Below are 23,160 nucleotides of genomic sequence, written 5' to 3'. Positions count from 1 at the left end.
TGCAAAAAGCACAACCTTGCTTTAGAATGACAATATGCCGAGACCAAATACACTGGAACAGCATAATTTTTATCTCTGCAACGAGTTTAATATAATTTTCACTAAAGAACAGACACCTAATACTTGACAAAACCACTCCCACATTGTCAGCAACAGCATGTACTGTACTGTACTGTACAGGGTATCTCAAGTAAGGCCAGAGAGAACTCCTCCACTTCTCTATGATACTACATAACAATGCTCAACTTTCTTTTACACAACATGTCAAATATTATCATCTACAGTACAGTAAACCTGAACCAAGAAGTTTAATACTGTCCAGTACATAAAATGACAATACTGATAGGTTTATTGCTACACCTACCAACTAGGTACAGTACTGTGCTACTATATCTTACCATACTTTCTCACTTTAAAATTGAAAATTCATTAGGGACTCTTGGCAAGGTTACGAAGGTGAAGAACAAGTGCTAGTAGAGCCAACAGACGGCATATGCTCTTTCAGGTGTTCTGTCAAGGCGTGGTGATCCCCTGACCAGAAGGGACATTTGGGACACATGTATGGGCCATCAATGTGATGAACTTTAATATGCTTCTTGAGATTGCTTAAGTATCCACACTTATGATTACAATGGGGGCACTGATAGGGTTTTTCCCCGGTGTGCTTGCGGAAGTGATTCTCAAGATGCTGTCTTCGCTGGGCAACGTATCCACACACGTGGCAGATAAGATGAGAACTTGATCCCCCCCTGCCACTATCTAACTCCCCTCTGACTTGTGCCGCCGCGACACCACCCGCAACCCCTTCACCAATCGAAGCCTTGACATCACCCGCCTCCCTCATTACGTACGCAGCTGTCCACACCGACTGTAAAGAGATGTACCCCAAATTACTCTCCACTACACTATGGAGCTGTCATAGCTTTTAATATCATACTCTTCATTTTAAGTTTTTACATCGAACAAATTTCTTACGGTAGCATGTAAATATTAAGTACTACTCAGAAACTTGCAACTTAAAACAAAAAATTTTAATTTCAACAGAATCCCTTAAGTTTGACAAGAGGGTACAGGGCATTACTGACACAGATCTTACACAAAAGCTGAGGTCTGGCTGCCACGATCCTCCCCGACCATACAGATCAAAGAACAACAAACACCAGAAACATTTTTGAAGACTAATTAAACAATATGAAGATCCCGGCATCCCACAAATTAAGATGACGACAGAACGGGTCGTTTCTTTCCCCGTTGCTCCCTTATAACAAACTCAAGAGGGACGGTCGGGCACAACACATAGTATAAACACCACGGATCAGCAATGAAATGAACAGGAGCACCACCAACACCCATAGTAATAAGAGACCCCACCAAACCCCCTCTGAGTTGGAGGTGACACAGTGCAGTGAAGCTGGTAAAGAGACGACAGCCATCAGCACAGTTTTAAGACTACCGATATCTCAACAACCATAGCCGCCATTAAACAAATTACGGGTGCTCCTCTACTTACGAACTTTCAGAGATACGAATATCATCATTAAGGCGAGTTACCTGCCAGAGTGAGTGTTTAATGTGGACAAAGACTAGATTAAATTGGAAGAAAATACCAGATAGAACAAACATTGCCTAAGAGGGGAAGAGTATGCCAGGTTTTAAGACTGTACAATAGGGTAGAGCTCCTTTATTTATTTTGACTGTATCGGTGTCTACAGGAGTAAAGTTGGACTCATACCAAGCCCCAGGAATGCAACTAAGGGAGTACCTGTATATTCGGCAAAATTTTGTGTTTCTTCATGCATGGAAGTATTTAAAATGTGTTGCAAGGTGTCAGTCTATTACTTATTGGACTCTCTCTCTCTCTCTCTTTTCTTCTTCTCTCTCATTCTTTCTCTCTCATTCTTTTTCTTATTGAGGAACTTAACTCTCAAATCATAATGTTCGTCAGTGGATAAACAGGATAAGATTTAGGGTTACTTAGTTCATGGCAGTATTTTCAGAACCTTGACAGTGACAGCCAATGAGAGAATGAGTGACATCTAACAGAAAAGAAAGAGATAACAGGAGAAACAGCAACAGTTAACAGGAGAAACAGCAACAGTTAACAGGAGCAACAGCAACAGATAACAGGAGAAACAGCAACAGGAGAAAAGACAACGGGAGTAAAATCAAAAGGAAACGAGATCTCCGTCTGCAACATCAATCGTCAACCAATGGCACGGAGATCATTAAGAAACCAGAGCCTGTTGGGGACGCCTCGCCTCACTCCGCCTCGCCTCACCATCACCATGAAAGGTTTGTGAGGTGGGGGAGGTGGAGGGGGGATCAGAATGAGGAAAACATGACATTCTAATACATTTGTAAATTTGTACTCCAGGTTCAATATCTTCCGAGTCGTAACTTCAGTGAGTTTTTAACCCTTCCCTCTTAAGTGGCGGCCTCTTGTGGAGAAGTCGAGGAAGTACAGTACGAACCACAGAGAAGCATTGTTGGAGGGAGCGTCCAGGTCATTATGCCGTTTTTTTTTAATATCACTACAGTATTTTTAAACAGAATAACACATGTGGTGTTTTTCAAGTGCTGAAACAGCCTTTACCCCAGGCTTATATTCAAACTTTGAGCTATGTTTCATAATACTTTAGGGGTCAATTTCCCAAACCTCTTTTTGCCCACAAGACCCGCAGCCCTCGCCATCACGGATTAATGTACGTGACCAACATTATGTTTACTCCTCCGCCTCTCCTTTACCGAGTGAGTTATCAGTGCTAATTCACACATTCCACTGATATGTTTTCAGTTTTAGACAATTAAAAAATATCCTTAACTCTTACAATCACAAGCAAACAGCCATAGTTAGATCACATTAAGTTGCCAATAATTAGATTTTACGAGATGGTAAAAGTCTATACTACAGTACAATGTAAATACAGTACAATACAGTACAGTACAATACAGCACAGTACAGTACAGTATAATACAGTACAGAATATGGACTTTTCCAGTCACCCAACTTAAGGTTCACTGGCCAAGTTTAACAGGTAGCTAATAGGTTCCTCCAGTGTTCCATTAAGTTGACCAAGTGAGAGAAAAACTTGGTTCAGTAGGCGTTGAATCTTACTTCAGTGACTGACAGCACCACCGATAATGTCCGTCACCTGTCCATGCCTGCTGGCAACGTGCAGTCTCATACTATTGCGTCTGGCGCTGCGATGGGGACAATAGGGACAGTGGTATCTCTTGTGGCCAGTGTGAGTGTCCATGTGCTTCTTAAGATCATTGGTCTTGATGCAGGAGTACGGACAGAGGTTACACTTGAGCGGTCTCTCCCCCGTGTGAATCATCAGGTGCTGTCGCAGGTGGTAGGGGTTCCTCGCCACCAGTCCGCAGTGCTTACACTTAAGCCCCAGCAGCTGCTCACACCCCTGGGGAGACAACACGTGTTACTCCACCCAGTTTTGCTCCTTGACGATAACATTACATACACTTCATGCCTCAATACAGTACATGGAAACTTTTCATATTCAAAAGGAATCATCATTCATGTCAATTGGATACACAACATGAATCCATTGTATCAGGAAATAAAACCCTTTACCATATTTCTCTTCCCTCTGACCAACACTTCCCAAATCTGCCACACAAAAAAGTGTCAACAAGGAGGCCTGAAGTAAACACCTAAATTGTTAAAAGGTAAAACTGCATTAAAAATGAACACCCACTTTGTTTATTGATGATTAACATTCACCTGAAATATCCAATATTGTACTTATATGCCTACAACAGATTTGCCCCAAGGAAGGTTTTGTCCCTGTGTTGTGAGCTTAGTGTTAGACTGTACACTTTGTGCCTGTAAAGTGTCACCTGAACACCATGAGTTGGACAAAGTTTGGATCATTAACCATCACCAGTGACATTGACTTACACTGTGTTAAAACAATACATACATACAAGAAATTTCACGAAAATATCTACACAGACACAAATACTGTATCACACTCTAGATAATCTTCTGACCTCTCACACAACGCTGAACATGGTGACATTCTCACAGTACCAAGCCTTGTTTAAATACATACTGTATCTGTAGTAACACAAGAGTTATGTTTTGGAAGTGGTATTGATCTGTTGACCCCAAACACCGAGGCAATATGTATGTGTCCAATGTAACGTTTATACAATATCGATGAAGATATTTTGATAAAACTTGACAATAATGAACTGTACAGTATTATAACGCACAAGTAAATAACACTACAAGTTTGTTTGTTGTAAACCAAGGTCACAGTTAGATGCTAAAGACCAAAGTTAATAATGGGGGTGATGTTATACTTTTCATGGGAAGTGTTTTGGGGTTTTCTCTCTTCTGTTAACATATCTTTAATATATCATTAGTATGTCAAGCTAATTCCACTTTCTTACATATTTTATTTCTATATTGATCTTTGCTTTTATTTGGATCAAGAACATTGTTACCACAAAATACTGTATCATCACCCTTGTACTTTACATTTCCTCCTCCTCCTCCTTCTCACCAGGTGGAGTTTGCTACATATTTTGTATCATCTATATTTATCTTAACAAAAATTTTTATTCACCTGATTCCAGGTTTATTTTATCCTCGTGCTGTTAAAACTACAGAAAAAGACAGTCTTTCTCTCCTGCTTGTCTCCAGAAACAGTGCCTTTATAGCATTATTTGTCCCTCCCAGAGATAACAACAACATGATGAAGGGAACTCTCAATGTTTCATACAGTTCAGTACTGAGACACCAGTCATCCCTACAACAGGGTACAGTATCCTTTGTGTACTGCATCACTATCTAAGTTATCTCACAAGACAGTTCCTCTACCGAGTCTCTCATGATCAAGCTTGTGTTTACATTATTCCAGTGGTCAAACAGCATCCCTGCCTCACTCATTCTCATCACTATAAACAACTTTCTTCGGTATAACTGTCTTAGTAATTCACATATCTGGTATCAGAGTTGAAGTCCAAGCTTACTTCACACTTCCTGTATCTTCAAATTACAATCCTGTACTTCCTCTTGTAATATAACCTTCACATTGCCAGTAATAATTTCCACAAGATGTATACTGTAATAACTTTTCATTTCTGGATATATTGTATTACCACAAAACTACATCAGCAAGTGGACACTCCCACCTTAGCTTGTGTCTGGAAGTTCAACAAGACCTTAAATTCACTCACTGTGTACCATGTGGCAATACATTATAGTACACTACTGTGTCTCCCTCCCATCCCTAGCCATAACTTTCCTACACTATTATTCATTATCTTATTTATTTCCTCATTCACCGTTATTTACATATTTCATCACCCTAATTATTTCCCATATTCAGCCTAGTTATTTTTCACTAAGAATTTTCCCTCGTAATAAGTAAGAGAAGACCCAAGACTCTCCTGTACGTTGGAGGTTTAAGTCCACAGAGTCACTTTTAGTGTGGGTTTCCTGTTCTTCTATGTTTATTCCCATTTACTCTACACTGTGGTTCCTATTATATAATTTCCTGTATCTTGTCTGCTCTGAAATTGTCACATATTCCCCGATTGTTGACTGTATGTTAATGACCCTTGCAAGTTATTACGGTACTTCAAGAATTTTAAGTGATGTGACCTGATCTAACCTGAACTTAAACTTACCTAACCTAACCCAACCTGAACTTACCTAACCTAGTAATACAGTCCTGTGTAATTTTCTCCTTCACGGTTAATGCTTTGTTTACAGAATACACAGCATCAACAGAGCACACAGTAGGCAAATTAACGACATTAGTCACCGAGTTAAAATATATTGCTGGGAGTAGACCAAAGGGGTAATTTACCCACTTACCAATAATGCCAGGCAGGTGAGAGAGAATTAGCACTGGTGTCTGGGTTTTTTCTCCAATGGTTGTTTAATGCTGACTGTGTGAAGTGTTAACAGGAGTACAGTAGGAGTGGATGATACCACTGTGTGTGTGTGTGTGTTAGCTCTGATATTTGTCACTGTCCACCTTGCATTAAAGAAACCAGCTTTAAATGTGAGAAAATGTAGTATAAATTTTTTTTGTATATTTAAGGTAAACACTAAGGTAAGAGTAGCTCACATCATGGAACACCCCCCCCCCCCAGTAAAAAACCTTGTTATCAACTTCTCGTATACGTCGTTCATTTTATTATTCTACAGACAGACACACACACACATACTGTACAAACAAAGAGGGTTTTTCTTGTTTCCATTATGATTTAGGATACTGTATACAAAACTGTTTAACTTTATTTTTCTTTATTATTATACAATCTTGAGTCGTATGCTTGTTGGTCTAATATTATGCTCAGTGTTGTGTGTTCAATAAATAATAGTTTAAAAAATCCCAATTACTGAAAAGTTTTTCCTTTGACAAATTTTTTTTACTAAAAACCATATGTTTATGTTCAGTAACAAGTGGTAGTGTAACAAAAACTTTCAAAGGCAGGTAAGCAGTGGACGACAACAGCAGCTACCATCTATCAAGCTCATCACAAATCAAACTTAACAAAAGTGATTACTGTATCTCTATGACCTTAACCCATAAGTTATTCTGCTTCTTCCAATATTCAGGTTAAGGAAGTACTGTACAACAGTTATAAGATATGCGAGATCCTCCACCGACATGATCCACGGAGTCTGGTCACTGTGTGTTGGCCATTGGTACCCAATTTAGACTATGTCGGCGCTGCATGTGAGATTTTACATTCCACTTAAGGAGGCTGCGGAAAGGACAAAAGGGGCACTTGTGAGGTTTCTCCCCGGTGTGGATGCGCATGTGACGCTTGAGGTGATCACGACGGCTGCTGGCCCGCCCACACACGGGACAACGCAGTTGTCCGCCCTCATCACCCCTATGTTCACCCAATGGGTCGCCCATTGGTTCACACACCAGCATCCTTCCTGCTTCTTCTAGCTGCAAAGAAACAGCCTCCATCAGTAGTGGACCTAATGTGGGACTGAGCCACCCATGGCTGCTGTAGAGTCCCAGTACAGTACTCTATGTCTCAAGTCTTTAATGCCTTCACAGCCACACTGAATACACTTACTGTATTCAAATTTATAGAAATGCATAACATGCAAATTTTCTGTTTTATTCAATCCAAACATCTACTGTGCTGTGCTGTGTTCCTATAGGGCCGTTGTTTATAGTGTCCATATGGCAGATACAGTATCCAAACATAGCATTCATACACTCACCACAAAAAATTCTTGAAGATAATTTATATTCATGATAAAAAAAATATACTACTGTACTGTACAGTACCGTGTGGTATTAGCCACAAGGTACATTACACTCTTGTTGTTACATCTGACCTCTTTAACATTCAGTAGCAACTTCGACTTTTGACATGACACCTGAACTAGATGTTCTGTACCTTATCGGGTGATGATCCATGTTGAGATGTGACCTCTACTGTGCATGGTGAAGTGTGAACACTTACAACCATCACCCTCCTCCACAAAGAACGAGGGTCTTGTTCTCTCATGAATGATTCTCTGTTATTTAACTTCCTATAGTTATAGTTGGGACAGATTAATTTAACCCAAAATTCTTGTATATCTTCCAAATATTTTCTTTTTCATTTGTATGTAAAATAATACAATGCTGGTAATGTTAGAGAGTTTCAAAAGTTAGACATCACATACCTGTATAACCCACGAAGGAAGTCTACCTCCATCCAAACACTCTCATGAGAAACACAAAATATAAAAATACTGAACAAACACAGTATGTTAGTGTACAAAACTGTACAGTACTAACAAACACAAGTACATACATCCATAATGCTCCAGCAAGTTGATTTCATAACTTGGCAACTGGCAGTTCTGGACTAACAACCAATTAATTCACCCCACCCCCAACATTTTTTTCACGAGTCAGGAAGATTCAGCGATATCTGATGAGGTTTTGTGAGGAGTAGTGTTTAGCAGCAGCCATTCCTGTGAGCCGATCGTTCTTATATTAAGATAACGTAATCATTTAATTCACCATTGCATAGTTTATAAAGTCCATATAAAACTTCCAGGTAACATAGCTTGAAGCTACCAATGGTGTTTTGTTTTGTTCTGTCAGTTAATCAAAGAAAATAAAGTATTGCTCGAGTTCTTGATCAATTCTTTTAAGCAGTGGCTGAACAAATGTTCTCTTAAAGGACAGATTGTGCTGCCTGGACGTGTGTTATGGAGAGTTGAAGGTCAGTGTGTATGGATAGGTCAGGTACCAATGAGGTGGGCTGAGATTACCCCCCTACCCCCATAAAAGGTTAGGTTAGGTTTGATTTGGTTAGCATCCACAAGGATAGGAGGAGAGCAGACTGTAGAACTCCTACTGTAACCAACATGGAACAGAAAAACAAATAAAAAATCCAGTGTACAGCCAAAGGAAGGTACGCCTTTGTGTGACTGACAGCGAGTATGTTCAAGCTTAATTTACTCAGTACAATATGGATAACCATGATAAATTTAACTGTGATAAGAAGAGTAAATACACCCCTAACACTCCCATTTACATCTGTAATAAGCGGAGAGAGACATGGGACACAAGGGACCTCCACAATTGAGAAGAATGAGGAACAAAGGTGGTGAATGATGTTGAGGTCTAACTAGAGGGAACTTGCTTGATGGCAGGATTAAAATGGCTAGTGCTAAAACTGGAGGGGAGGGAGGAAGGGGAACTGGGCAGGAAGGAGCACAAATGTTCTCCTTTCGCCGTGAGATCCCTGACAACACCTCGTAACAGAAGGCGAGGTAAGCCGTGCACACTAGGCATATCTGTGGTCGTCAATCACACAATTTCCTTCTACAGTAATTCTATCACTTTGTTTACATGCACACTCACTTTATCCTTGCCTTTACTTAAACAGTACCTTTAAATGCTCACTCAAAAGAATCAATTAAAATACACACTAAAATACTGTAATCATAAACAGTTAGGATGGTGTGATAATAAATTTAACACCCCTTTGTCACCTTTATTTATTACAATAATTTTAACAATGGCTTTACATTTAACATTATAAATGAAGAAAAATAGAGCATAAGCTGTCTAATTTTGACACTATACAAGAGGAGGTAAACTGAAGTGGTGATAAAGTCTTGTAACCTTAGAGAGGACATCATTGACACACACAGGCATGACAAACAGAGGCTGGGTCCAGCCCAACCCCCTCTGACCAACACAATTACTGAAATATAAAGCTCCTAAAACCAATATGATCTTTAATTAATTTCCACATAATATACACTAACTCACATCACCAATGACAGTTAATTCATAATAAAAATAGTTTGTCACGAACACTATTATCAATGCATCCAGTCAACGTATTATCCATTTTGTCGATGACTCCAGAATCACTGTAAAATCCCACGCCTCTTAATAAAGGCACTGTAGGAACCATTCCAGCGGCACCGAAACATCGCACCCGGCCACATACTGTGTCTATCACTTCAGATATTTTGAGAAAAGTTAAGACGGTTGCCATTATATCTCTGTCAATCAGTTGTTATATGAGCATTACAAACTTGTGTCACAGCACTTAGTTAAGAAGTAAGATACTAACATAAAGAAACAAAATAACTAAACAGGCTGTACATCCCACTCCACAAACACTCGCCCAGCATCCCGGCACGTGCGTAATTGTTCTCTAATAAACCTCGTCCACAAATATGAAGGTACAGTACAGGATCAAAGGCTTTTCCATGACTTAAGAGGAGGACTTGTGAGCAGTTCAAGATAAGTAAAAAAAAAAAATTACTTACATGTTTTATGCCAGTGAGACCAACACAGTGAAGCCATTACCAATTTTAGCATCTATGGATCACCTGAAGATTAGGCCCCCCCCTCCCTGATTAACCAGCCTAAAATTTACCCCCCTAAAAAACTATCTGCCCAGAACATTTTCAGCGCGGTACAACCTCGGCACATGACATGAGAGTTAGGATATAAACACGACTGCCGACAGCACATTAAAACAAACCAGATCACTAAAAATTCATTATATCACCTCAGATCAGATTAACCATTGGCTCCTCCAGCATGATATGTATTCTCCAGTTTAAAGCAGAAAGTTATGCAGTATATATCCCTTGTTGCATGGTTGGCCTCTTAATAATGCAATGGAGTACAATATCTCTTGTTTGCCATTAACCCATTTACAATACAATATTGTTTATTATTTCAAATTTGAATACATGTACATTACTATGTATTTAGAAGTACTGTGCTATACATTTATTATTGTCAACAAAAATGTCCTGTACATACTGTACCGTATTCTAACAAATTTCCCCCAAATAATTTAACTAAACGTTCACATCTTCCTTTGTTTTATAATACTGTATTTTGTACAGTTCATTAAACTTGTTGTGTACTGTCCACCCTTTACTAACAATCTAACACTGCAAAACAGGTTTGTACATTCATCATTAGCAGGAACAGTACAGTAGTTTACAGTAATGCACAACAGTACAGTGGTGTACACTGCAGTATAGTACAGCAGTGCAAAATACAATAGTATACAGTACTGTATAGTATAGTACAGTACAATGGTATAAAGTACAGTACAGTACAATAATATACTGTACAATATACAGCAGGATGGCACACTACTATTACAGTATTCTTCATCTCTGTTTTCCTCTGTACTAAACCATACCTTCTTAAGCTCTCCCCTAAAAATATATTTTCTACAATATACAGAACTGTCTTATCACATTAGATAACTCAATTACATTTTCAACCCAAGCTTCAGAATGTGCAATGGCAGGTTTTTTTTGTGAATTGAAAAATACACAAATACTGAACAGTACAATACTGTAACTTGAAGGCTCCGACAGGTAGTAATATCTGGCAGACCACAACAATCTAGCCGACTGTGTGAGTGGGCACAACCGTGACACATCTCATAACGTGTTTTTTCATGTTGCTGCGATCGTTAGATCGACGACCACACCGTGGACACCTATAGTTTTTGACACCCGTGTGGACAGTCACGTGCCGGCGGAAGTTGCTGCGGTCATTGGTTCCATAGTTACAGAAGGGACAGCGAAACCGTGCAATAGCTGAAGGCGAGTGTGTGGCACAGTGCATTAGCCACTGGGATTGACCTGTGCAAACTTGGCCACAAATGGAACAGGTGTATGGGCCACAATCGTCACCTGCCACTCCGCCACCTGCCACTCTGCCATCACCCACCTACGGAGAGGAGACACATTGTAGCAGCCGCTTGGACTATATAGCCATATGCACTCTCACCTTTCTAATGCCACCAGCCAACTAAACAATGTATTAACTTTACTTCATATGTTAAACTACTCATATGATCTATAAGGAGACCAGATGTTATCACCAACACCAATAAACTTAATATACTTCCCCACTGTTCTGAACATCGAGGCCTTCAACGACGATACAACCATACAGCTGACAGCTTCCCAAACAACATTACTCTTTGTGTGTGTGTGTGGGGGGGTCAACTGTTAGTAGTCACAATATAAAGATTTAAATTGTGACAATTTACATTATCCCTAATACTGTACATATTTCCTTCCAATTTTGTGATCAACCACAATACTTGTATCCACAGGTCTCCAGCACAAAGAGAAAAGGAACAGTTTGGTGCAAAGATGACTTAAGAAAACAGCTAAGAGTGGCAGAGATAAGCTGTGTGTGTGTGTGTTCAGGCATCTGTTGCTGGCGTTAGTTTCCACGCTGTCTGCATAGAGACCTGGTCAAGGCAACTCAATTGTCTTGCTTCTTAACAGTCACGTGTTCACTGTCACCGAGCCTGATGGCATACAGCAGGCCAAGTCTGGTGTCTCAGAGGCTGACAATCTATCATGAGTGATGTTGAAGAATATTGTATTGTAAAATCATAATCATAGTAAAACTGCAACTACCACTGGCTGCTCCACTGATACTTGACACATAAATTTCACACCCACAAATCATTTGATAAAATATATTTGACTTGGTGTAAAGTATGACTAATGTATATAAGTATACAAAGAGTACTAGACAGAAGCTGCTTTAGGTGTGGCTCAGGAGGCAACAAAAGCACACAGTACAGTATTCCCTTCTCAGAGCCAAGATTAAGTACAGTACAATACAGGCTCAGTATAGCTACAAGCACATAATAGAGGAGATGGAAGCACTATTGTTAATGAAGTTTTATGCAAGTTACAGTTGGCTGGAGCCAAAGAAGCACCACTTCCTCAAGAAAAGGGGGAGGTTACTCGTGCACACACACAAGTACAGTACAGTAGCAGAGTTTAAGCGACATGTTCTTAAGCGACATGTTCTTAAGCGACATGTACTTAAGCTCATCGATGAAGGACGAAGACAAGTAACGATTCCCTAGAAGAATTACTTCAAAAAGGAAGAGACTTGAGCCCTGAGGTTGAAACAGCAAATCACAGAATCTCTTTTTATTTATACAGTATTAAACTCATTCACAGTCTTCCCAAGTGTTCAATAACACATATATCTTGTCATGCAGCTCTTTGGCCAAACAATGTGAAAGTTTGGAAGAACTATGTTTTGTTATAAGAGTAGCAGTACCGTACTGCAAAAAGCATCAGCGTGTCGATGATCAGTTATCATTATTTCATCAAACACAATGTAAATAGAAGTTTGCAGATGATAAGTTACCATACTGTACTCAGAGTAACCTGAGCCTGGACTTAATTCATGATGGCATCCAAGTTGTTGTTCATCCACCCACTACAACATCTCTTACCCAACCTACAGATACTGTATAGGGATAATTTATTACTTAAACACTAACACCTCCAGCTATCACTCCATCACATGTTAACATCAATCACAGAGGAGAGATTCTACCTGCCACTGTTTTGAAAATGTTGCACCATTATAGACACGACCTTTGGAGTGACTACGTTAGAATAACTTCAATACCATCTCAAAAAATCCTTAAAACTATGTAACGTTATTTATAGACCAACTGAGAGAGATTTTGTGGAGTTCAATGTTGAAATTTTTTTTTTAACCTCTTCCCTATTAGAGGCCACTTTAAATATTTGGCTACCAACTTTATATATACAGTACATGTAGTATATACAGTACTGTATATTCACTGTGTACTGTACTATACCTTATCTAATAGTACATGTACACAGGAATAAAAGTATCTAAACAACCATGTATGGTGAACTTCAGAACGGGCATTATGGCTCTAATTGTATCAGGATTGGTATGCCTGAATGTGAAGTGCATTTCTTAGTAATGTCATCACATTTGTAGCTTCTCTTTATGTTACCTTTGGAATTAAATAAATAGTTGCAATATAAACTATTGAAACCAAGATGCCACTGTTTGCTTTGTTTTACTCAGGCTTAGCAGTACTCCAATCGAAAGATATGTTGCCATATAAGAATGCAGGTACAGTACTAATGAATGGAGGTGAGTTGCCACATAGGAGTACAGTATAGCACTGGGAAAGAAGAAAGGCTGCAACAAAATAGTTGACATGTTACAACTGTATACTTGTTTACCTATAATGTAGACTCACACTCTTGTTCTATTTATAAAAAGTAAACAAATGTAATGTTTAAGTTGCCAAGTATTAATGCTTATAATGTTGTCTACATGTGATCCTGTACTGTACTTGCTGGTTCAAAACATAAGATGAGCTCAGCTACACAAGTGCCAACTCCATTTTTAAGAATAGACAAACCTCAGCCGTGTTCCCCTGCTTGAATGATCGCCCTTTTCTGATTACGAGTGGTGTTTGTTTATGTTTCAAAATCATTGTCACACAAGGAACACCACACGAGTCGATACTGTAATTTCCTGTCGTGATATTGGTATTTACTATGGAGAGTTCTGAAGCATTGTGCACAAGCATTATTACTCTCGACAGTGAGAGCTTAAGCTCGTTTTAGTTATTATATTACAGTACAGTACATACATTCAGTGCATGGAATAGAAGTCTTAAAACACTGTCTGGCAACTTGAAATGCACAAGATTCTCAGCTCCTCCATGATATGTTCCATTCATTTACGTATCCTGTTACACCATTAACCATCACAAAACATCAACACTTGGTGGACCAGCTGGCATAATCATTCGTAGAGTGGGGGCTGGTCATGCTTTGTCATTGGTCGTGTGGCCAGCTGGGCTAGTGCATTCATAGAATTGTTTTCCATCCTCTGAATTGAAATCAGCAGCAGACTAACCCAGCTTGGCTAGCCAGTGAGCTTAAACATCTTGAAAACATTTATTTTCAGTGCACTGGTCTGTATCACTTTGTACTGCCCACATTAGTCTTTCCTCACTCGGAAAGAATTGTAGACTAACCAAGTGTACTGCCCCCTCGTTACACCCCCAGAGACACGTTAATTTTACCTAGTACCCGCTGCAAGAGTTACATTTTCTCTAATTGTAGTAGTAGCTCATCTTCATTTGTGATTTGTATGTTATTCAAATATAATTTATATTGTATATTATTAATCTGACAATATTTCCTGTCCTGGCTATAGTGGAGTGAATATGTAGGGTTGGCACATGGCATGACAAAGACATCTACCTTGTGGGAAGTATTAAGCAAGGTCACCCTCACTTGTTGCAGCAGTAGCCTGGTGTAGTCTACATATTCCTGTGTGCATTAACCTTAACTAATATTTCAGAGTGTGTCCTGATTAATGGGTTAAAGGCGTGAGGTACTGTGTATTAAACTGATTCCATTTGTTGTAATATTCTTAAGTGTATCGAAACAATCGTCCATAAATTATAATACGGAGTGTAGTAGCAGAAAGAAGGAGCAAATAGCTAAGTATCAAAGAAGCGGAAATTCTCAAAAAACTAGACAAGGCTCAGTAAATATACATGATCACTATGGTATAGACGTCTTAAACTAACACCTGTCATCAAAGACAAGAGTCAGCCAAGGTTGTAATCACAGTAAATTTGATGCGAAAAATCACGAAATCTCATAAGAGTAACATCGAGCTACAGAAACTTCCTCCAACTCGAGACCAATTTACATTTTCCAAGGAGAAACATTAAAGGCGCAGTAATACTTGTACTGTATATAGGTAGTTTCATCACCTTTTGGATCAAACTGATGTGCTTAAGAACTGTGGCCGACCAGAGCCCAGTAACACGAAACACAAATAACGCTACGTGATCTTCTGTTGTTACATGTCCCTACCCCATGACCCACCGTTGTGTTACATGTCCCTACCCCATGACCCACTGTTGTGTTACATGTCCCTACCCCATGACCCACTGTTGTGGTACCTGTCCCTACCCCATGACCCTCCGTTGTGTTACATGTCCCTACCCCATGACCCACTGTTGTGTTACATGTCCCTACCCATGACCCACTGTTGTGTTACATGTCCCTACCCCATGACCCACTGTTGTGGTACCTGTCCCTACCCCATGACCCACCGTTGTGTTACATGTCCCTACCCCATGACCCACTGTTGTGTTACATGTCCCTACCCATGACCCACCATTGTGTTACATGTCCCTACCCCATGACCCACTGTTGTGGTACCTGTCCCTACCCCATGACCCACCGTTGTGTTACATGTCCCTACCCCATGACCCACTGTTGTGTTAAATGTCCCTACCCCATGACCCACTGTTGTGTTAAATGTCCCTACCGCATGACCCACTGTTGTGTTACATGTCCCTACCCCACGACCCACCAGCAACACCACACATGACACAAATAAAGCCAAAGGTTTTCCCTCGGGACACAGAGCAACGTAACACCCACCCCAAACAAGGAACAGTACCCCCACGACAGCCAAGTACAATCCCCACAAGAAAAAACCCGCCAGAGTAGATAATAAATTATAGCACAAAACTTTCCCTTAAATCTTCATTTAATATTATGTATTGTGTCTTTGCATAGTCAAAAACGAAAAAAAATTAAATAATGCAAAACTGGTTCAATTTTAATCGCTTAACTTGATTCTGATTTTATTTGTAGTACTGTATATAACCGGTAGATAAAATACACCAAACTTTCACCATAATATTTGCTTTCTTTTTCTCTGTTAAATTTTATACAGAAGTTTCTCCTTACATGAAGAACTAGTACATAGTGTGCACAATGTCATGCCCCCATCATACACTGTTTGGGTTGTGTAAGCTAGTCATAATGCATATAAGTTATGTAACTCTACAGTATAGTACAACACTGCCCCCCCTCCACCTGGCAGACTGGTAACAACAATAAATGATTCACTTGTAACAATAATCTTCATAACATTAATAGTTACCACAACACTAGACTTGTTAATTTACAACTATTTTGGCCACAAGCATTAACGACACAACACTATGCCGTTAGAGCCAGGGACAGGTGGAAGAGGAACACGTTTAAATAAAAAAATAAATCTTGAAGTCAGTATAAAAAAAATGCCAACAAGCAAATTTTGATCATTATAAGTGACTTCAAGGTTAAGAGAACAACACAAAGTATGCTTGAAGGTGCCACAGGCCAGTGTTAAGAGATACATACTGTACTACTCATTATCAAATATTTACTGCAACAGTCATTCATGCCACTTGTGTAACCTGTATACTGTGTGAACCAGGAGACACACACACACTCCCCTACTCACCTTCTGTAGCACAACAGCCTTCTTATCAACTTCTGAAGTATTTCCTTTGTCAAAATTATTCTGACAGTCAACACCCAACTTCAGTAGTGTTTAAATATTATTAGCTCATTTATTAACATACAAGAACATGCAAATACTCATGTACTACAGGTGCACACAAACAGAGACAACACACAAAGACAAAATACACACAATCATAAAATGTGGGTTTCAACCATTGTGGTGATCACAAACAAAATCTATCATTTTAAAGACCCAAGCCAAAGCTTCATGCCACGTAGGCATTCCAAGATGAAGTACAGTACTATACTTGTACAGTAGGTTAAAAAACCAATATCTGTACAGTGTTACACACACCACTAGTGAGTGATGTAAGTGTGGAGTTATTTCCTCCAGTCACATTCAATGTTGAGGGAGAACTAATGCTTTAAAGGTACCAACCATATACAGTACAGTACTGTACAGTATTGTAGTAAAGTCTTAGGTAGAGTGAAACATGAACACTGTCAGCCTGACCTGAGCAACTGTTTGCTTCTGTACAAAACTGCCATTTCTGAGCACTCTTAACTTAAGTAAGTGAACCTTTCTCAGGTTTCTTGATCTATCTAACCACCCGACAGATGATCTCCCGACTGCAAAAATCGCTGTACAATTAGACAAGTTGAAGTAAATTACTATGACATCCACCCAAGATGTAACCCAATCTAACACCTGGTACAGTACAGCTACATAGAAACACAAACAACTGTTGGACACAAGAGAGAACCTTGCTGTGTGTGAAAAATGAACTTGGGCAATACGTATAGATAAAGTTCACCTTATACAGTATTTCATATTACTCTTTGTTGGGGTATTTAGTTCAGTGATGTTTGCAGTGAGACAAATGATTAACGCCCGGAGTTTTAAACACCCTCTTCCGTTGAAGAGGGTCGTCATGTTTCACCACCCCGTCAAGTACTGTAGTGGGATGTCCTTCAGGACTCATTTTTTTGAAACTCGGGTTGAAACACAACGACCCTCTTCAACGGAAGAGGGAGTTTAAAACTCCGGTTGTAAGACTAACATGCATCGCACTGCAGGAAAACTTTACGAACACTTTCAACATGGGCACCAAGTGCAAGAACCAGGTCATGAGTTAACTTCCTGGGTGTGTATCCAGAAGACTCACAATGACGCAGTCAAACAGTGATTCAAACCAATGAGACAAATACTTTGTAGTCCAATAAACAGTACATGTATTCAGCACAGTACTCCAGGGCAAGGCAAAGTTCTCTGTTAGTTGTTAAGACAGACCCTACCTATAAAGACAATGAATGCTTAATGCAGCCTAATGTTAACCAGTATGGTTCTTGACTGTTAAAAAACTCAGAACCACCAGTACAGTTTGCAAGACTTGACTACTGTGCAGTACTTGAGTGTATACTCATAATTATACCCAACATTACAGTGACTCAACATGTAATTTCTAAGAACATTACCCTGAAACTGTCTTCACACTGTTCTGGACCCCTAAACAATCTACACCAATTATCAATAAATGCAGGTTACATATCATGTAACAGTTCCAATGATAAGTACAGTATTACACCCAACTGTGTACTGTACATCAATCTACTGATACATTGTACTTTACCAGGTTCTCAATGTCACAGTTGTCACACTGCCAAATTAAAGAAAGAGAACACTGCTGTTAATGAAGGCAGCACAATTGTGGAAACCATGGCATATGTCCCATGAGAATGACAAGTTGTTACAGTAACAACTTTATCACAAAAACACCAATTCTCAAGTACAGTAGTGAGCCAAGTTCTCTACAAGGATTACCTTGTCCAGAACAAACACACAATATCAGTCAAATGATGAAGCCCCACAAGTAAGTGAATCAAACTAACCAATGTAAAACTGAGGGGATCAAACAACTGGGTATGATTATAAACAAAAAGGTAAAGTGTTCACCACCAACATTGTACAGGACAGTACTGGTGCACACTCTTTCTCCCACCAACATTCTTAACACACAAACAACATAAGTCATTTTCACTACAAAAATTCTTACATATACAGTAATCACATGAAGAAGATTCTACCTTCACACACCACAAGTAATAGATTGGTCTCTTTAAGTTGTATTTGAATACTATGTGTATTTATTACAGTACTGTAGTTAATTATCAACATTATGGTACAAATATTCAATATATCTTCATAGGCATATATTTTAAATAGCTACTGTAAGAACCATGTAGATTAAGTAATGTTCAAGTAGTATTTTCACAGTACTGTACTGTATACTGTACAGTAATATATAACACCATGCTTGTCAGGGATGATTGTAAAACACCTATAATTTCTATATAAAAAGAATCCAGCCTTATCAAACTGACCCAACCTAACCTCACCTAATATACTTCTAGTCTAGTTAGGATATTATACAACAAGACGAGATAGAGCAATGTTTACCACACACACCTCTCCTCTGACCTTGTCCCACCTCCCTCCACCACAATGAGCCCGAACACACTTCAGGTTGTGGACTCCACTAAGCTCCATGGCATCACTATAGATAACTAAACTGGAAACTCCACGTCAGTACAACCGTCAAATCTTTCTGCTGTTGTCTCTACATCCTTTATCGTCTCAAGTCCTTCAGAGCTCCCACGTCTGGGCTCTTACACAACATTCATACTTCCTACCCTCACCTATGCCTCCCCTGCCTGGTCTTCTTCTTTTACTAATTTACAACGAGGACCCCTTGAAGGAGTGCAGAAGAAGGCAAGACTATTCTCTCTCCCTCCTACACCACATATCAACTCTCTCTGATCATCACCACAACCTCAATTGTCAGTTAGGGAAGAAGCTAATACACCACCCTCGTCACCGTCCCCTGCTACAGCACCACCAGAGAGCCCACATCCCCGAATTGCTGTTTGACACAACTGCACCCAGCCCATACAGCCATGTACTGATTGCTATAAGAACAGCCCAATCCCAACCACTGTAAAAATTAATAATAAATTATAGATTGTGTGTTTACTCATTGCCGATCACCCACCCCCAAAACACAAAAGGTGCATTACCAAGACTGACACCTGGAGATATACTGTACAGTACATCTATATTAACCAAGACTGATACTAATTTTCATATAAGTTCATACTTGTCTTTCCTTAAATTGGAATTGACTATAAGAGGTAGTGTACAGTACTGCACTGGCCTTCACCACCACAGGTCCCTCTCCCTCCTTTTTTCCTCACACGATGAGTGAGTTTACTACAGCATCTCACTGTCATGTCCCCCCCAACTCCACATCCAGTACACAACTTCGCCACAATGCCTACAGCCCTTACATGCAGTACAGTATACGCACCAGTTCCTCATACTGTGTGTATAAATTTCACTTTCTATTTTTTATGTATACTGTATATTTTTTGCCATTTACTAACCTTGTACAAACAGTACCCAGATTTAATGTGGACTCTTAGGGTCAGTAATAATGTACCTTATTTGCATCAAAACAATGTTTTTTGAAACACGAAGATGTTGTGGGTCCCGAGGTACACTGAACCCAGGTCACAGGTCAGGTTTTTGCTTGGCTAATCAAACAGTCTATCACAAAGACATACAAACTTATGAAGTTCTGTTGCATAATATATGCAGGTGCACCTCACTTGATACATCTTTACTTAATACTGTACAACTTTACTATTATGTTAAGACCCATTTCTACCACCCCTCTGCTCTGTGTGAGAAAATTAGCAACTATGTGACAGCCAAGATTAATGTGTGAAGCTCATGTGACCAGTGACAGCAGGTGTGAATTGTTAGGCAGTTGGGACCTGTAAAGTCTTGTGGGAGGTGAAGTGGTGAGTGAGCAGCCATGTGAGGTACAATGCTCAATCCCTCACTTAGTGTTACACTGTCCATTGTTGTATGAAGAGTTATGCTTCTTTCATTTAATCTAGTGTGTGGATTTGCCATTTCTGTTGACTGGCACAATGTCATCTCAGTGACTATGGCATCACTAACCCTCTATATACTGACAACCAGACCTGAGCAAAAATAGCTGTGGTTACATCTTCCTCTTGATGGTGAGTATCTCAGTAAATATTTGTACCTGTGCCCAGCATGTGGGTGGGCTAGCTGGTTGGGTAACTAGTGTGCTAGTTCATATTCTGATGCCATTATACAAGGTTGTTCCTTCACTCACTGCTGTTTTTGTATACAATTTGTGTTGTGCAGTTCTGTACATTACTGTACCAGGACACAATCAGCCAAGTATACAGAGTTAAGACTTAAAAAGTGATTACAGTTACGTATACTGTACTGTACAGTCAACAGAGTGGACAGTATGCCTACTGTAAACTAGTGTGTATATGTACAGTATAAAGTGCTTGTATAAGCCCTCCTTCATGGAGGGAGAGTAGAGTAACAGTTAGCAACACCAGCTACAGGACAAAGGCAGGTTATCCTATATTATATCACCATTTGGGCTGCCGGGAACACAAGCTCAAGACAATAGCATCTGCTGGTGAGTACAATAGAGAGTACTGCATACAGTAGTGTATTTTGTTGATTTACAATATACTGTAGAGTAGTTTTTGCATAAAGAAATAAAGTTCTGAGCCTGCCCATACATGATGTGCAGTTTAGACTATCGGAAAACTTTCTCCAGTACCTACTCAGAAAAATTCCGGGGATGTGCGAATTTTTCCAGGGATGACAAATTCATGTCAATAGAAATCTCTCATTCCCGGAGGAGCACTGCACCAATCACTGTGTGTGTATAAATACTGTACAGTAAAGAATCTGTCAATCAGATAAAAAGTAATTTTCTTTTGTTTAATTTTTCACATATCAAAGGAGAAACTCAACACTGGGGACATATTCCTGGACTGTGTCGATGAGTTTGTTACCTGGGTGATATGATCAGTGCTGGTGGGGTATTGAAGCCTGCTCTGTTGCAGGTCACAAATAACTGGAGGAAGTTAAGGGAGCTCCTGCCTTTATTAACAGCAAGAGGACCTTCCCTCCGAGTGAAAGGAAGAACAAGTGGCTGGTGTGAAAAGTGTTATGTTGTATGGCAGTGAAACATGGGCAGGTAGAGGATGACTTAAATAGATTTGAGTGAGATGAAACGAGAATGGTGAGGTGGATGTGTAATGTGACACTGAAAGACTAGAGCTAAGAGAGCAGTTGGGTATTGAAAGTACGTACTGGTGAAGTTCTGTGTAGAGGCGGACCGAGATGGTTTGGTTATGAGGAGGGAATGGATGAGATTGGGTTACGAGGTGTATGAATCTAAATGTGGAAGGGAGGAGAGCCGGGGTAAGCCAAAATTGTCAAGAAGAGAGATTGCAAGAACCTGACAAGAGAATGCAAAAGGCTATGCAGTATGGAGAACTGGCATCAGGTAACAGCAACTAACCCACACAAGAGTGGAACATGGCCCTAAAACAATGATGATGATAATTATACAGTACTGTACCAGCATTTCAGAGAATGCATCACCTGGCTGAAACAAGGGGAGCCTTTACAATACAAGGTTCAGTTAAGGATATCTTTCAGGAAAGAAATTACTGTCTGTGTTACCTAAACTTTAGTGTAGATTCAATTAAATTTACTTAAACATCTCATCAGCTTCTTGCTAGAAAGTTAACAAGGTTATAATTACAGCCTTGAAAGGTCTCTCAAAATATTAATAAACAAGACATTAAAAGGCACAATAACCTCCACCTGAGAACCAGTGTGTGTGGTGACCGCAGGACACACCAACAGCCAGGAGGGATACACAGCATGAAGCAATTCCTCAGGTATCATAAAACAAGGATGAATAAATACTGTCAATCAAAACAACAATCCTGATTTAACACAGGACGGTGAGCCTGTGAACCAAACTCCCGAGGCCACAAAAATAATTTACTCTAGTCACCTCAACACTAACAAGGGCCACCTGGCAAGGAACACTAGACTAGTAAAATCTCAGACAGGACACACAATATGTCATTCCAAGTTTAAGGGTGTGCTCGTAATGAAGAAAACCTCCCCCAAACTCGTATATGCTGTATGATAAATTTTGTAGTTGGGTGAAGTAACATCCAGCCGTTATCTTAGTTCAAGAAGACATAAGTGTAATGCATATAGGTGCTATTTAACCCTGAAGATATCTGTTCTTACTTCTACAAGTTGAGACCAATCTTTTACCTCATCCTTAGTACATTCACATCAAAATGGGGAAACAAAAATTCTTCTTTTCAAAATATTGAGGGATATTCCTTTGACATAATGTACAAGTTAAATGGACTTCAGACTTACATTATACAGTACAGTATTTGGAAAACTGGAAATCAAAACTATGAACAAAGAATGAGCATGCATGGTTTAATAAGTGCCACTATGTGTTATAACATATTTTGAGGATTTGGTATATATTAACTACCCCCCCCACACACACACACAAACTACGTCAACAGTAGTCAATTATGAAGGTAGGTAAAGCACACCAACACACCACTAAAGATACACTGACTGC

The 23,160-nt window shown here is 39.6% G+C and overlaps 1 protein-coding gene across 19 annotated transcripts in view; it reads right to left on the bottom strand.

Annotated features, from left to right (window-relative positions):
- Window positions 1-23,160, bottom strand: part of LOC121856286 (longitudinals lacking protein, isoforms A/B/D/L-like) — a 58,429-nt gene that overhangs the window by 22,006 nt on the left and 13,263 nt on the right. Inside the window, exons 5-6 of one of the 19 annotated variants that reach the window (XM_042351730.1) lie at window positions 3,116-3,419; window positions 781-868 (exon numbers count right to left, since the gene is read on the bottom strand). The exons of 13 other annotated variants lie outside the window; for them this stretch is intronic. In XM_042351730.1, the coding sequence (XP_042207664.1) occupies window positions 3,117-3,419 (303 nt within the window). In that variant the 3' untranslated portion in view covers window positions 781-868; window position 3,116. Of the gene's footprint in view, window positions 1-9; window positions 869-3,115; window positions 3,420-6,171; window positions 6,942-8,986; window positions 11,226-23,160 lie in introns of those variants that run through there. 5 more of the 19 variants (XR_006086946.1, XM_042351729.1, XM_042351719.1 and 2 more) reach the window with 5 other exon arrangements.

Source organism: Homarus americanus, unplaced genomic scaffold (genome assembly GCF_018991925.1).
Source record: "Homarus americanus isolate GMGI-L3 unplaced genomic scaffold, GMGI_Hamer_2.0 scaffold48220, whole genome shotgun sequence".
Classification (NCBI taxonomy): Eukaryota; Metazoa; Arthropoda; class Malacostraca; order Decapoda; family Nephropidae; genus Homarus; species Homarus americanus.
Note: the sequence above shows the minus strand (reverse complement) of the source record. Positions and strands in the feature narration are given on the sequence as shown.